The sequence below is a fragment of the Plasmodium malariae genome (assembly GCF_900090045.1).
Source record: "Plasmodium malariae genome assembly, chromosome: 8".
NCBI lineage: Eukaryota > Apicomplexa > Aconoidasida > Haemosporida > Plasmodiidae > Plasmodium > Plasmodium malariae.
The window spans coordinates 943,052-961,274 of NC_041782.1; the positions used below are offsets into that span (position 1 = coordinate 943,052).

The 18,223-nt window shown below is 23.1% G+C and overlaps 3 protein-coding genes across 3 annotated transcripts; 1 reads left to right on the forward strand and 2 right to left on the reverse strand.

Annotated features, from left to right (window-relative positions):
• Positions 1–221: 221 nt before the first annotated feature.
• On the reverse strand, positions 222–2,057 carry PmUG01_08029300 (conserved Plasmodium protein, unknown function; the record flags this gene model as incomplete). The annotated part of the gene is made up of 1 exon (XM_029004451.1): positions 222–2,057. One exon carries the CDS (start codon positions 2,055–2,057, stop codon positions 222–224), a length of 1,836 nt encoding a protein of 611 aa, XP_028861139.1.
• Positions 2,058–3,600: 1,543 nt separating this feature from the next.
• On the reverse strand, positions 3,601–7,509 carry PmUG01_08029400 (conserved Plasmodium protein, unknown function; the record flags this gene model as incomplete). The annotated part of the gene is made up of 10 exons (XM_029004452.1): positions 3,601–3,749; positions 4,167–4,629; positions 4,779–5,001; positions 5,114–5,175; positions 5,375–5,479; positions 5,630–5,812; positions 5,921–6,028; positions 6,136–6,210; positions 6,387–6,466; positions 6,723–7,509. The coding sequence occupies 10 exons, from the start codon at positions 7,507–7,509 to the stop codon at positions 3,601–3,603; spliced, it is 2,235 nt and encodes a 744-aa protein (XP_028861140.1).
• A 5,266-nt stretch (positions 7,510–12,775) lies between these two features.
• PI-PLC (phosphoinositide-specific phospholipase C, putative) lies at positions 12,776–17,561 on the forward strand (the record flags this gene model as incomplete). The annotated part of the gene is made up of 4 exons (XM_029004453.1): positions 12,776–16,716; positions 16,907–16,985; positions 17,196–17,257; positions 17,468–17,561. 4 exons carry the CDS (start codon positions 12,776–12,778, stop codon positions 17,559–17,561), a joined length of 4,176 nt encoding a protein of 1,391 aa, XP_028861141.1.
• Between the last annotated feature and the right edge of the window lie 662 nt (positions 17,562–18,223).

An 18,223-nucleotide genomic window follows, 5' to 3' on the forward strand; every position in this document is an offset into this window, starting at 1 on the left:
TACTTTGTATTATCCTATTTTACACCATGTGAAACAAGACAAGCCCATTCAAACCAATCTATTTTATGAGTTTAATTCAAAAGCTTAATTTAAAAAAGAAAAATAAATGAAAACAGGTGAAAAAAAGCAAAAAGGATGAAAAAAAGCAAAAAAGATGAAAAAAGGTAAAAAAGATGAAAAAAAGCAAAAAAGATGAAGAAAAGGAAAAAAATAAAGAAAAATTACATAGTTTTCATTCTGTTTTTATAAAATGATGGAACGAAGTGAAAATTTACACAAACGTATATTAAAATAAGAAATAAGGCAACAAGTAAAAAGTGCAAGTAATGAAAGATATAAGAGATGGACATGGAAAAGGTAATATTAACATGTTTTTGATAAAAGTATTTTTCTTTTTTATCATATGGTATTCTATAATCTGTTATTAAAAAATTCGAGTCTATAATATATGAATTAATCAACGTTTTAATATAATTAATTAATTTTAGTACATCATCTCTATACACAAAGAATTTATAATATTTGTTGAAATTTTCGTTAAGGAGATCTAAATCATCTTTACTTCTAACATGGTTCGTATATTTTAACATATCATTCTTTATTTGTTTTTCCTCTGATATTTCCTCCTTGTAATGTTTCATATATATAAAAAGAGCCTCAAATATACTTTTTATATGCTTTGTCAAATTATCTAGTTTTAACTTTTGTTCAATCATAGGTAATTTATTAAGAAATACAGATTCTTTATTTTTTGAACCCAAAGTAAAACTGTTAATATTTTTCAAAATAAAATATTCATGAAGTTTTGGTAGATGTTTATTATTAATTTTTATATTCTGACTTTTTATTTTTATATCTTTCTTAAAATTAGTTTTAACAGTTCGTTTTAATATATCATAGAAGCGCAAAACATGCTCTGGTTGTGTTTCTTTTTTTGCTTCGTTAATATAAAAATCAGATTCATTTAAACTATCTAAAGAAATAACAAATTCTATATTTTCTTTAAATATCATATTAACAGATTTGATAAAATTGTCTACACCAAAATAATAATTTGTAAAAAGAAATAATATATTATAATTTACATCTTCATTTTTAAAAACTTCTGTGTATAGTCTAATTAATTCACACATTGCAATCAGCTGAGAATTTGTTGAAGTATTAGGTATCGTAAAATCGCTAATAACGTTAAAAACGTTATAATCTGTTGCTATAATAATGGTTTTCTTCTTTGTAAAATGAAAGGTTTCATTATTTTGTTTTTTCTTAAATATGGAATTAATATTAATATTATCTTTACTTAAAAAAAAATATATATTTTTTGAACTTATCTTACTAGCTTGTTGGTTTTTCGAAATAGGAATAATATTGACATTTCTTGTTAAATCAAAATAACCAAATCTACTCTTATAATTTGCATAAATATTTTCTATTTCTGCATTATTTTTTATAAAATATATAGACTGATTTAATTTTAAGTTTAATAGTAAACTTTGAAAAAAGGAAATCCTTTTTTCTAATATTTCATCTGTAATATCTTTATTATTGTATTGATCCTTTGATATTATTTTATTTATTCTAAAATATTCCTCCCTATCTATATGCAACTTTTCTGGAATTATTATAATAACTCCATTATTATTATTTTTCAAAATAAAATGCAATAAAAAGTATAAATTATTTTCATGAATTATTTCATACAAATATATAAACCCCGAATATTTTACCAGTTGACGTGGGTTCACAAATGTCATAATGTGTACTATCTTTTCTTTTATTAATCTCTCTATATGCGTTTCATCCTCCATATCTACTAAACTATCCACTGTCAAATTGTTCTCTCCCCATTTTACATCTTTATATAGAAACAGTAAATTTATTAAATTGCCTTTAACTAAATTACCACTAAACCCTGTATCCTCATTATTACTAATTAAGTGTATTAATGGATATGCCTTCGTTTCATACAAACCTCTTGCAAATTCATACTTAAAAAAGATACAAAAAAATAATAATATTTCAAAAATAATTCGAATACATCGACGGCTAATATTCATCGTTATTGGGCTTTCCTCTTATTACATATAGGTACACATTCATACACACGTACATTAATACATACGTACATTAATACATACGTACATTAATACATACGTACATTAATACATACGTACATTAATACAAACGTACATTAATACATACGTACATTAATACATACACACATTAATACATACACACATACATTTATACATACATATCGTGTATACGCATTATAGTGCATAGTGTATTCTATGCTTTACAAACACGTGAACATATAAGTCATAATACATATATATTATCGAATGATCTATATTTTAGTCTATGAAATTTTATCTCTAATTTTTTTTTGAGAGTTACGTAAAATTATACGTAGTTTTCAAAAATTAAAAAATTGGCATAACAAATTACCAAAAAAAAAAAAAAAAATGAAATGTTAACAAAAGAAAAGAAAAGAAAAAAAATGAAAAGAAACGTAAATAAAAGAGAAAAAGTGTAAATAAAAGAGAAGAAACTTAAATAAAAGAAAAGAAACTCATGTAAAAGAAATGTAACAAAATAAAAAAAAAAAAAACAATGAAAAGATGAACGTAAATCAATAAAATTTAAAAAAATAAAGTAAAATAAAATAAAAAGAAAAAGAACTCAAAATAAGGTAAACTTTAGCCTTAATGATTACACAGCGTTTTACAAAGTACGTATCTTTTAAAAAGGGATTATTTCCCTGAAAAAATCTTTAGTAACATTATATGCAGTTAATGAATTGTAATTTATAAAATAAAAAGTTAGCAATACAATATAATATCAAACTTTTTTAAAAATTATATTATATATATTAACAATTGCGTTCAAACATACGAAACGAGAGAGCCTACAGGGCGTTTAAATTGTATAAATATTTTTCTGTTATCTACATGTTTACGACACCCACATGTTTGTATTACTCGCTTTTTCGTATTGCCTACATGTTGGTATATTCTATTTTTAAAGAAGAGCACGATTTTCAAAAAATGAGCCAAGCAATTTTTGCTACGTGTAAAAAATTAAACTGCAGATACGGAAAAAAAAAGGAAAAAAAAAAAAAGCAAAGGGAAAAACTTCAAAAAAAAATTTATGTTTTTTCCTCTTTATTATTTGTTTAATCCTATGGCTGAAATATATATATGAATTATCTAATTATTTTATGTATGCACATATTTCTGTAATTGTATGCACTTCACGAATTTTATTTTTCCAAAATTGAAAAAAAAAATTTTAATACAGCTAAAATTATGTAGCCGCATATATGAGTCCTTTATGCGGCAAACACATGTTGGATTCCCTATTTTTTTTTTTTTTTATGGAAAAACTTAAAATGGAAGGCGCCTTTGCTGTTTCTGTTTTTTTTAACATTTACAGTTGTAGCAGTCATATGAGTTTCCGTTGTGTGCAATAGTAGTAGGCACTAAAAAAGGTAAGTGGAAAAAAGAAATGAAAAATGCAAAAATGTATTACATGCCCTTTTGATCTATAATAAATTATTATAAAAAAAGATAATCTCATTTATGACGGAAATAGTACATTTTACACATATATGAATATATATGTACACAAATTACCTGTTGCATTTCCATAGGAGTAGATATATCGTATATCCGTAATTTCATTTATATTAATCCATCTTAAAATTTGATTCGAAATGTAAAATTCTATATCTCCGTAATCATTATATTCTTTGGAAAAATATAATTTGTTTTGTTGAAATAGATGTGTTAGAGTTTGTAAATTATGAGGTGTAACGTATGCATTTGTACGTTTACGTATATATATTCAAGTGCATTTATAAAGACGAAATAAGTATAAGATTGTTCTATCGCACAATGATATGCGCAACAATTCAAAATACGTCTCTACATATTTTGCATGTTTAAATAGATAATTTCAACATGTACACTTTATATATTTATATATTTATTTATTTATTTGTTTGTTTGTTTGTTTATTTATCTATTTATTTATTTGTTTATTTATTTGTTTATTTATTTGTTTATTTATTTGTTTATTTATTTGTTTATTTATTTGTTTATTTATTTGTTTATTTATTTATTTATACTTTTTATTATTATTTTTTTTTTTTTTCGATTCATTACCTTTATAATTTCTGAATTTACCAATCCGAACGTGCTTCTTATCTATAACCTTTCCTTTTATGTAATTTATTAATTTGTTCCCTCGTTGGTAATTTTTTTTTAAATTATTTTCCTTTTTTTTCAAATAAAAAGAATGAATTACATCAACTGCTGGTGATATATCTTCCTTTTTTTTTTCTATAAATGTAAAATCTTTATTTTTACAAGTGTTTTTTTTTAACAATCTTAAATATTTTTTGTATAACATTTCATACTTTTTTTTTAGTAAATTGTGTTCATTAGTTATGCTATTTAAAATTTTTTCCAAACTTTTAATTCTTTCTTTTTGTTTATTGTCTAATTTGTGTTCTTCGTATTCATTTACTTCAGTGAATTCCTTTTTTTCACATATTAATTTTTTGATTTCTTCTTTTTCACTTGAGCAATCAGAGTTATGGGAGTTTTCAACTTCATTTTTATATTCCTTCTTTATTAAAAAAAGAAACAAAATTAATATAGAATATATGCTACGATATGTACAACACATACATGTATATATATATATATACTTATGATGTATAAAATTGGAGGAAGGTTTATATTTATTTTGTTTTATTTTTTTATTATTTATACTTTTAATTCATGCGAATGCTGATTATTTAGTTTTTCTTTTGCCTTCATAAAGTATTTGAGGTAAGACATCTTCTTGTTTAAAATGTCAATTTTTTTTTTTTTTATGTTCAATCCTTTAAATAATTCCAAGTTCGTTTTTGATAAAAAATAGCATTTTTCATTACTTTCAAATAACTTATTTTTAATTCTTTCATAGTTATCCAGAATTGTGTCACTTCGATATCTATGTATTTAAACAATAAAATAAAGAACACATCCATGTATATATACATATATAAATATGTGTATGTGTGAATATGCTCACATACGTTCGTAGACTTTTTTTATTTGTTTACCTGTTAATTATCTTTTTCTTCGTTTTACATGGAATTGTGCGCTCCCTTTCTTTGCAACCCTTCTATTAAATATAAGAAAGAAGAAAAAAAAAAAAATATAATATAATATTTTTAATACCCCTTTTTCAAATAATTGTCTTATGTATAGATGTAAGAATATAAACAATTATAGTAAGAGTGACAAAAATTCATTTTTTAAAATGTATTCATTCTTGCTCCTTTTTTTTTCTTTATAAATAATTCGTCTACATATATACATACATATGTCATTCTTGTACTTACAGAAGGTGCATGTATGCCATTTGCTAACTGTAACTGTAGGAGTAAGTTGCTCTTTTCTAAAATTAAATCGTTCGCGGTTCTCAGCTAATAGAAAGGAAAAGAGTAGCATACGTATATATATACATGCACATCTGTATAGACGCGAAGTCATGAAATACAACTGGAACATGATATCTCTCCACAAAATTATAATGATCACACGTAGTATCTTTCAATTTTTAACTACCTTCATACCTTATTTTTCTCCATTCTAATTTTATTATTTTTCTTTTTGATTTTCTCCTGTAAAAGTAACTTTTCATTTATTATTTTATCATTTAAAGAATTCGCGATATTTAATTCCCTTTTTAAATTTTTAATATCCTGCTCTAGTGCATTTCTTTGTTTCCCATCGCTTTGTTGCTCATTTTTTAATTTCTTGAGAAAAAAAAAAAATATATTATTATAATGTATGCTTGTATATAAACATAAGATTGAGCTCATGTATCCATATATTTTATTTGTTTTTTTCCTCTTCTTTTTAACCTTTGAATTGCTAATTCGAAATTCGTAGCTTTCGATAATTTTATTCATTTCTGTTTTTTGTTCCGTTATTTGGCTTATTCTTTTATTTAAGTCTCTTATTTCTTGTTCCTTAAAATACAAAACACGCAAAGAAAAAAGACATGTGTGTGCGTTTTATAATCTACCATATATAGGTTTATACATACATATATATATATTATGAACGTTTTCTTTACTTGTTCATCATTATTTTCAACAGCCGTTTCCAGTTTATTATTCAGAGTGTAGTTAGTTTTGTTAAGTTTATTTATCTATTCAAAAAAAGCAAAAAAAGATAGTTAAAGTATAGTATATAGAAATTATAGCATAAAAAAAAACAAAAATACAGAAGATTAAAAATGTTCGAAGAGATTAGATATATATGACACAAAAGGGGGCTGAAAGATGCAGAGATGCAGAAACATACCTCTTTTGCATATCTGCTTACTGTTTTTTTCAAGTTAATATTTAAATGCTCTAAAATTTTTTCTAATAATTGTCCTATATCGTTATGGTCTAAATACTCATCTACCAAATATGAAGAAAAGTAAAATATATTTTAATGTATTAATTAGACAATTCTTTTTCTTAAAAATATTTTCCTTTGCAGTGTTTAACAGAGGCATTTTTACGTTGCTTGTCTTTCGTCCTATTGTTTTGCTTTCTTCTAATTTGCAGTGTGTAAATGCATAGGTACATACGTACATATATATATATATATATATATATATATATATATATATGTATATCTACTCATGTGCATGCATATACATTTGTGTTATACATTCATCCAAACCTTCGTCCATATTACCCCGGATAGTCTTGTATTTTTTAGGGTTAGCGATAAATTCCGATTTTTTTATGGAATTTACATTTAATTTTACATTGTTACATTTTACTGTTTCTCTTTTTCTTAACATTCTTTTCAAATTCCTTTTTTTTTTATAACAGTTATTAAATGATAGTAATTCTGTGTCGCTAAAGTAATTTCTGAACATATTCAAAGAATTTCTTTTAGACATAAAACTACCTGTCTGTAATTTAATAAAAGAAAACTCATCATAAGAACTTGAAAATGTTTTATTTATTTTGTCAGTGTAGTTAGTTTTTTTTAAGGATTCCTTTCCCCCTAATACTGCAGAGTTCATTATATCTAAGCTTGTGCCATTGAAATGTTCATAAGAATTATTTATATTTTCGTCTATGTTATATTCCTTGTTATATATTTCCCCTCCGTCATTAAGATGACAACTTTTTGTAGTATTATATTTTTTATCACTATTTTCCGATTCTTCTTTTTCCTGGGAATTTGATTTATTAAAGTAAAAAAAGCTTTTTGTTGTTTTAATTTCGTTAATTATTTTATTAACATTCGAATCAAGCTTGTCTTTTTCATAATATAATGGAAATAAAGATTTTTCATTTTCCAAACTGTCGTATGTCTTTGAGAACTCGCTTGAAAAAAAGCTTTTTAATTTATGACAACTTTCATCTTTTCCTTCATTGTGCTCAGATAATTTATCCAATACGTTGATTATACTTATTAACTTCTTTGTGTTCTCTTTGTTCATTTCGGTCGTTAAGCATTTCTGTTACGTTGTATAAATATACGTATCTACGTATACAAACATGCACATATGCATATACATATACTTACATATACATATACTTACATATACATATACTTTCATATACATATACTTTCATATACATATACATGTAAAATATTTTCACAATGTAATGTTTTTTTTTTTTTTTTTGAAAATATAACTGCAGGCATGCAAAACATCTTCTTTTTTTCTTAAACCTTAGAAAGGATTTTATCTGGTAAATAAAATTATAAAGACTGTTTTTCCCTATTTCCAAGCATAGTTTAATCTTATCAACATTCTTTTGGAGAAGTATATATGTACACACATTTATACCTAATATAACAACAAATAAATATCTAGCGCTTACTAGAATTATCTTCTCGCTATTTTCTAATATGTTATATAAGAATAAAAATTAGAATAAGTTTATTTTTCTTTCTCCTTTTATTCATATATTTATATAGTAATTATAAATTTATTTTTTTAAAATGGAAAAGAAATTTTTGATTTAATTTTTCTTGTATAAGTAGATTTATTCTTTATATGAATATATTTTTTTGTGGGTTTACATATTTGTAGAAAGATGCGCTTATAGGTTAACACAATTTTTTTTTTTTTTTTCTTCCTCACATTTCTACACCTTCGTTATATCTTTAAAAATATAAAATGAAGAAAGAAATAAAATTATTATGCACACAAAAAAAAAAAAAAAAAAAAAATGAAGAGGCTTAAATAATGAAAACCGTACTACTGTTATAATTATTTTAATAATTAAAAATATTAAAGTAAAAAAATGATTAAAATGGAATATGCTTAAATGGTAAAAACAAAAAAAAAATTAAAAAAAAATTGAAATATCGTTAGGATGATCATATTTGTCTTTTAAAACATACTACCATGTAACTTTTTTTTTTTTTACAACTTAAGATATATAAGAACAAATATATATTTAATTTTAACAGGAAAAAAAAAAAAAAAAAAAAAGGGGGAAATTAGGGTGTTACCAAACGGTGAAATTGACTTTTGAACGTCAGAAGCGTATGTTATATTAAAATGTTTTTATTACAAAAAGGTATGCTCATGTATTAAATCACGGTGCTTACTAAAATGCGTTACAAATTAATTTTGTAAAAAGAAAGGAAAAGAACATATATTGTGTATTCATTCATTTTTTGTATGAAATATGTGTTAATTTTTACTTATGTTATATTATCTCGATGCTATTGTTTATTGTAACACACTATTATATTATTCCATTCATAAATATAAAAATTAGAGAAGATTAAATATTGAGTTATAATGTTTGAGTAACTTTAAATCATCTGACTGAAGCGCAAAAAAAAAAAAAAAAAAAGTCAGTTATATATGGCTTTTGTTATTATCATTTAAAAGGCGCTTAGTATATGAAAAGTATGTCTTAATTTTTCTTTTTGTATTAATTCGATTTAAAAGGATACATCAAATGGATGAAACAATTTTTAACAAAAAATAATCCTTTCTTATGTATAGAACAGAGATTTATCTAAATGTTAATTTACAGCTTATATTCATGTATACAGTGTACTCTTAAAAAAATTTTTTGCATAATTTTTATTAAAATTTCATAAAAACAAAAATGCGCTAAGAAATATATAAATAACTCCACATACTGTTAAGAACAACTTTTGTTTTATTTATGTTACAGACATGGACACAATTTATAACTAATTATAACAATTATATCAAAAAAAAATATGTGCCATTATTTATATATTTATTTATACGTAATAAATGCTTGAAAAAGACGTCAATTATTTTTTATTATTACACCTTAACGTTTCCTTTTACGAAAAAAAAAAAAAAAAATCCTCTCGATACATTTCCATATCTTTATGTAAAATAAATGCGAGCAGGTTATTGCTTTTTATACACAAATATACAATAATAAGACTACACAATTTGAATCAGTTGTAATTTAAAAAAGACAACGCTCAGTTAAAAAGAAAAAATATGAGTTAATCTAGAATAATATTATATGTATAGTTATATACAAAAACATATGTACATAAACATATTAATATTTGTGCGGGATTTTTAACTTGTAAAAGGAAACAAAACAGATATACAAAATGCCGTTCAAGAAAAAAAAATGTTATAACTTTCAACAATATTTTTGTTTTTAACATACATATATTTATTTATTATTAATTATTTAGTACTTAATTTAATCTTTAATATTTCCTCATTAATTTATTTGACTTTTATCATCATCTTTTTAATATTTTCCTTTTGCTTTAATACATATTTCCTTTTTATGTATAAGAATATACTTATATAAAAAAGTATTTATATAAAAATTTAATTAAAATTTTATTGACATGATAATACTTTTCCAATTTTTAAATTTGTTTTTGTAATTATAAAAATAAAATTAAATAAAAAACTGATGGTTAACATTAACTTTATTATTACATTTTTACTTTTATTGGAAAAATATATATAAATTGGAAAAAAAAAAAAATAATAAATGAAAGTTTCTGTTCTTTTCGTGTTACAATATTTGTTCAAAAAAAAAAAAATAATGCCTATAATATTATAGAGTAATAAATACGAAGTATGTTTTTTATTATAGTATGTTCTTCTGGTATGTATAAAATTTATGAGCATACAATATTGCATTATTTTTCTTTTTCTTTGATACTGTTTTTTTTTGGTTACGTATTTTGGAGGTTGCTAAATAAATATATTTATATATACTCCATATACATATGTATATATACATATATATATTATATATATAGATATAATAAATAAAAGCCTTATGGTAATCCTTTTAATTTTTTATTATATCATGTATACTCCACATATTGTATATTTTATTTATATACTTATTATATATACATATATATGTATATACTATAAGGCATTCATACCAAATTGCCGTAAATATAGGCATTTTTTAAGAAATTTTTCTCCTTTGCTTTATTCTTTTTGTGTAGTAGTAATTTCAAAGAGTATGTGTTATTATTTAAAATGTTTTTATAGAAGAAATAATATAATAATATAAGTTTATTTTAAGATATACAGAAAGAGAATTATTAGTTTTTACTCTGTTAAATATATGTATTTATGTGATAAACTCGAATTATAATTCAAAAAAAAAAAAAAAAAAAAAGGCTAAACAAGAAAGAGAAAATTTTTAAAACAAAATAAAAGCATTTAATTTACATGTAAAAGGATATCAAGCACTATTATTGTACTTCTTAGATAATGTATTATATTTAGTGTTTTTTTCTATACATTAAATAGTTATTGATTAATTTATATACTGAACATATATGTAATATTAAGATATATTAAAATAAATTAGGGTATATGCATATGTATATATGGTTATATAGGTATTTATTTATATATATATATATATATATTTAAGTATACATCAATGTATATGTTTATATGCGCAATTTTAAAAAAGTTGAATGAAAATAGATAAAATCGTAAGTCCAAAAACAATTTTTTGAAAATTGCATATAAAGTAACATTTAGACAGTATATTAAAAAAAAGAGAGAATTAATGAAAGAAAGAGAAAAATGGCAGATGAAAAATGTAATTAAATATATATATACCTATTGCACGTATGTACATACTTGTACGTGAACTTACATGTACACATATATTTATGCATGTACATATATATGAATTACATGTATTAATACATGTATATATTATATATATACATGCAAAATATTGGAAGAGATTTACCTTAGTTATTTTAATTTTTTTATGTTTATTTTATTTTTTCACAGTTTTAGTACTAATAGAAAAGGAGTTATATTATGTGTAAATGCACATACATATATATATATATATATATATATACTATTTCGAAAAAAAAGTAGAAAAAGTAATTGAAGCAGCCATAATATGATTATAAATTTTTAGTTATTTTTACATCTTGCATATTGTATTTTTTTTTTTTTTGTCTATTATTACAATTATTGGTACTAGTACGATTATTATTATTAATATGATTGATACCATTAATATGATTAATATTATTATAACTATTAATGTGTTTGATTTTTACTTTAATATTGTATGTGTTATGTCACAATTATATATAAATAAGAATATATTAAAAATATATATTTATAAAGTACAGCAAATTTCAGTTACTGCAAGATCCTGTTATTATTTTTTTTTTTCCCTATTCATTGCTTATTAACGGTCATAATTATTTAACATATGTATTCTTTATAATATAAACATATTTACATTGTGCAAATTGATATATATATATATATATCAAATTGTATGTATACATCCATATGTACGGAAAGATACATATATATGTATATATATATCCAGGTTTAGACATCATTTTTTGTTTTTATATTTCTGGTACATTACGTTTGAACATAAAATTATCTTTGTTTCATTTTATTATGTTTACATCTTTTCTTTTTTATCTCAAATTTAATGAAGTTTGAATTTTTTGTTTGCTCTTTTATTCCTTTACATATATGTCTTAATTTTAAGTGAAACTCAATACAACATTTTCATTATTTTACTTTTTTTTTATGCTTTTTAAATATATAATAAGTTGGTTTCCCTCCTTTTTTTCCTTTTTTTTAGCCTTGTTCAAGATGTTTTTTTAATGTTAAAATTGTGTTTACATTAATTGTAAGCATATATTATGTATATCTATGTATAACGTGTAGACATTTGCCCAATACGTTCTTACATAAACGCTTGTGTATTTATATATATATAATATATGTAATTCTTTCCAGCGTTTACCTTGCACATATTTTGGTGGGAGGTTAATGTTATGATTTCCTGACTACATTTTAGAATTTTACATTTTTTTGTTTTTTCCTTTTATTTTTATATTTTAAATTAGTATATATGTATATATTTATATATATATATACATATGATAATGTATGTTGCCATATCACATATTATTGAACAAGTTTGCATATTTACATAGATTTTTATTTATTAAGGAATTAATATATTTTTTTTTTTACATTTTAAACGTGCATAGTGCTTATGTAAAATTTTTTGTACAATTGAAGGAATAATAAAAGGGTCCTTTTTTTTATTTCTTGTTTTATTTTTGTATTGACAATTGTAATATAACGAACGCTAGTTGTATTGTAGGTTATATGAAATTATAACTTGGTATAACAAATAAGGGAAAAGAATAATATAGTATTATAATATATATGTGTATATATTTTTATTTTATTTTACCTCATGAACATTAGTGAAAATATATCCCGAAATGCATATAATGAAGAGATACAACAAGACGATGACGCAATAAGTATACTATCGGAAGATGTGGAAATAAGTAGAAAGGGTGAGTATGATAACAATAACAATAAGGGTAATATCAACAACAACAACATCAACAGTAATAATAATGGAAAGGCAATGGACATAAATGTACATAAAAAGGAAAAAGATCTAAATAATAGCAATGGAGGTGATATAGATTCGAAAATAGGGTTTGATATTAAAAACATATTAACACATGCATACTTACCTGTATGTATAGAAAAAATGAAGGAAGGAGAATATGTTTATAAATGGAATAGCAATAACATCTTTCAAAAAAAGTCTCTAAAATTCTTTTATTTTGATGTAAACAATTATTGTATACGATGGAATTCTAAAAAAAAAAAACCAAAGGAAAATAAAAACCCGTCGTTATATATATGTGATGTAATAAAAATATTAGATGGTTCAGAATCTTCATTTTTTAAAAAAAAAGAAGAAGAAAAAAATTTATCTATTGAAATTATTAGTTCGCATAGGAATTTAAGGATTACATTTTTGGATATACAAAGATGGAAGATGTGGCTTTTCGGTTTGATGTATTATCAGTATAAGTTATGTAATAAAGGATCAGGAAAGAAGAAGATGAATCCATTTATATATGAAAGTAATAAATTATATGATAATTATATAATATCCGGGCTAAAAGATATTAATGCTTTAACATTATCTCAATTATATATCATTTTAAGAAGTCTTAATATATATTTAAATATGAAAATTTTATATCATTATTTTTCAATTTATAAAAATAAAGGAATTATAAATTACTTAGGATTTACCAAAATTTTAGAACATATTTTTTCAAACAATCACATATCTATTCATTTTAACATATATAAAGATAAAACCTGTAATTATATAGACAAAAAAAAGTTTATTGAATTTTTGATTGATATACAATGTGAAGGAAAGTATGAAGAGCGAATCATTAAGGATCAACAAATGGGTGAAAATTGTTTTATTAAAAATGGAATAATAAAGAATACAAGTAAAAAAGAGTCATTAGAACCCTTTATTCCAGATGCTACCACAACTAGAAGTAATGGTTTTAATAGTGGTCCATTCAATTCAGCTAGATGGTTACATCAGGAAGATCCAAATGAAAAGCGGCAGGATAAAAGCAAACGAATAAGTGAAAAGGAAAATGTTTCTGAATGGTATGCAGATGCTTATAAGGGCATCCATAAGTTGGATCAAAACGAAATAGAAAATGCAGTTAGCGGTACAAATAAATCAGAGAAATATTATGAAAAAAGAAACAGCATTGATAATGATAATTCTATTATGCAGTACAATTTTAGGAATCATGAATGGAAAAATTTAATGATAAAATTAGATAAGGACAATGCAAATGAAAATAACATGCTGTTTAGTGTGAATGATAATATACCAAGCTCCGTTCTTTTTGCAGATAACACTACATGTTATGATGAAGATTATAAGATGATCTTGAAGATATTAAGAAGCAAATTGGGTGAGAAGAAAGAAGGTAGAATTAACAAAGGTACAAATGATTATTATAATGATAATAATGATCCTAGCAATTGGAAGGAAGAAAACATGCATAGCGATCAAGAAAAAGTTTATGCTCAAAATGATAAAAGGGAAGATATCGAACAGTATCAGGAGCAATCAAATACTGTTTCTATTAAAGAAAATATAGATGATAATTCATATTTTATAAGAGCTAAGGTTATATATAAATTGGTAAATACTATTAAAAAATATAATATTCCATTTGTAATGATTAGCGATGATAGTCATTATTTAACTCAAATAGGATTAGTTTACTTCTTATTATCAAAAGAAAATAGTATCATGTGTCCTGAATATTCCAAAGTATATCAAAATATGAATTTACCATTATGTAACTACTGGATAAATAGTAGTCATAATAGTTACTTAGGTAGAAAACAAATATTTAGCTCTAGTAACATTGAACAGTACATATATATTTTAATAGATGGTTGTAGATGTGTAGAATTTGACTGTTATTATTTTAATAAAAATATTGTTGTTTATCATGGTTTTTATGGGTATAAACTAACTTCCTCTATTTTATTTTGTGATACATTAATTGCATGCAAAATGTTTGGTTTCACTACTTCTCCTTTTCCCATTATTTTGTCCTTAGAAATTCATTGTAAAAATAAGCATAAAAATTTAATTGCAAAAATATTAATATGTATTTTACGTAATCAGTTATATATACCTAAAACAAGTGACGAAATTAATAATATAACGCCAAATTATTGTAAGAATAAATTTTTAGTCAAATATAAACATTTTGATAATAACGACAATTCAGCATTCTACTATATATTCGAAGGTTTGCAGAGTGTTATGTATGATGAGCTGGGATTTGTATCCGATATTATTAGTGATAAAGATGAAGATGATGAGATGGTAAGGGCCCAAGGAAAGGAAGATGACGAAGAGGATGAGCGGCACGACCATAATGAAGAATACGAGATAGAAAAACATTTTAACAATTACATACATAATAGTATGCAAAAGAGGTATAAAAATAACACTAAAAAAAGAAGTACATATAATAATGTAAGTAGCTTTTGTAATAATAATAGCCATTTTTCTTTAGATAAGTATGAGAAGGACGATGATAATAATAGCAACTGTGGAAGGAAGAAAAACACAAACGTTTTTATACACAAAAATAGACATCAGAAGAATGGTGAATATAACAATACGCATATAAACACCTGTGAAGATGTTAATAATAGTACTTCTCTTTGCAATAATGAGACAAAGGGAGAAATGTTAAATGAAGCAGAGGAGGGGAAAAAATCAGTTCTAAAAAAATCAGAAAGTGTAAATATACGAAATAATAATATACTAAATGAATATTCTTGCTTAAAAGGATATACTTTTCGAAATTTTTATGAAAATAGAACATACGACGAAATATGTTCCATTAGTGAGAACAAATTTATTAAATTGATAAAAAAGAATGAAAGGGAAATTATTAGATACAATCAAAAAACTTTAACACGTGTATACCCATCTGGCACTAGATTAGCATCAACGAATTTTAACCCGCTTATATTTTGGAGTGCTGGAATTCAATTTGTTGCTTTAAATTACCAGTATAATGGTTTGAGCATGTTGTTAAATAAAGGAAGATTTTTGGAAAATGGAGGAAAACATTCTGGATATATATTGAAACCTGAACTGTTAAGGTTTAATGAAAAAAATGACTACAGTACTTTATACTTAGATCTACATATATTGTCATTGCATCAAATTAATTTACTGTTTTCAATTAAGCATAAATATCAAGAAAAAAAATTAAAAAAGAAATTGTTCAAAATGGATATGATTCAACGTATTCAAACACACAAAAAAATTAACAAAAAAATGAAAAATTTTAAAGAATTACAAAAATTAGAAAAAGAAAAAAAAAATCTCCTTTTTTCGGACGTACAGTCAGATGATAATAAAAAAAAAAATATTAGTCGTGAAATACTTTTAAAAAAATTCAATGATAATGATAATGATGTTAATTATATTCACAATAAATGTTCAAATGTTGAAGAAAAGTATGAAGACATGTTAACAGAATACAAATCCTTCTTATTATGCTCATCCTTATCACACAGTAGTAGTTTCAAAAGTTGTAGCAGCAATACAACAACATCGAATAATGCAACTACAGATTCGAATAAAAACTCTTCATCGAAATCTAAAAGTTTTTATCAAACGTTTGAGGAACTAAAAAAAGCACATAATTTATTTTTCTATTTATATGTTACAATATCAGTACATGGCTATAATGAGCAAAAATATTATTTTAAAACGGAAATTGCTAAGGTCAATTTTTATGACATAAATTATTGGTAACGATTCATTATATTTTTTGTGTCATTAGGAATGTCCTTATAAATAATAAAATCCCCTTGTTTCATTTTAGGCTGTTATACATTCTTGGCATATATGTGCACCTATTTTATTTAATATATCTATATATAGATATACACTTACATCCATATATATACATTTTTGTATTATGTTTTTTATTTTTCGTAGTTGGTCAAAGCCATCCAATTTTCAGATAAAAGTATCATACCCCTCATTGGCTCTCATTGTTTTTGAATTAAAAGCATATGTAAATTAGACAGGGAAAAAAGCGATATATTATATGAACAAATGATTTATTAATTACCTATTACACAAATGTCTTGGCCATATAAAAAACCCTTTTTACATATACTATATAACATTATGGCCTTTTTTTTCAACATACATGCATATGTGTATATATACATACATATATATATATATATATATATATTTATCTATTTATCTATTTATATAGGATACTGTGAAAAGTGAACTGATTGCTTGCGCGTGCTTTCCAGTTAAATGTTTGAGAGAAGGGTAATACAAAAATGAAGCAAAAAAAAAAAAAAAAAAAAAAAAAAAAAGAAAGAAAGAAAGAAAGAAAGAAAACAAAATAAAAAGAAAACATTGTTGGTATATAAAAGTTTTATGAAATACTTTTATCATAAATATTTTCTTTGCATATCTACTTTGATAATTGTTTTTTATTTTATTTTATTTTATTTTTTTGTTACAATAATTAATTAGTATCAGATTTGTTCCACTGTGCGATAAATACTTAAAAGACATAAAAGGATCAGGAATTTTAGTTAATCTAAAAATTAATAGCAATAATAATTGAAGACCGTGAAATTTATGTCCCTCTGCGCGCCTTTTTATATAATATATTTTTATAAAGATATATACGTGAACTCACATAGAGAAACAAATTCAGTGGTTTAAACACTTTAAGCATATTTTGTAACCCCTTTTTTTTTTTTAAACTGTTTTTTGTTTTTAATTTTATTTTGTAATCGTGACTATAATATTTGTTAAGTTACTACATATATCTCTGTCATATTTTTAATTATGTATATATATATATATATATATATATATGTATATGTTTAGATACACATAACATTTACTCATACTTAATTTTTCATTAACACTGTATCATTTTTTTATCATCTAACCCCCCTACATTTTTTATTTTAAAAACTTTCCATTAGTTTAAGCAAAAACATATAAAAACATATTTACAATTAATTTATATATACATATATATAAATATATATATTTAAATTTGTATGCATAAAAAACCATTTGTAAGAATATGTGTAAGAATGCAGATATCAAATTGCGCATATAAAAAAAAAAAATTATGTATTACATATATATGATGTTGAATGCATAAAAGTAAATATATTTTTAAATGAAATGTGAACCTTGTTAAAAGAATGTTTTGTAAACACGCATTCACATTTTTATTTTTACATTTCTATAATATTTTTTTACTCGTTT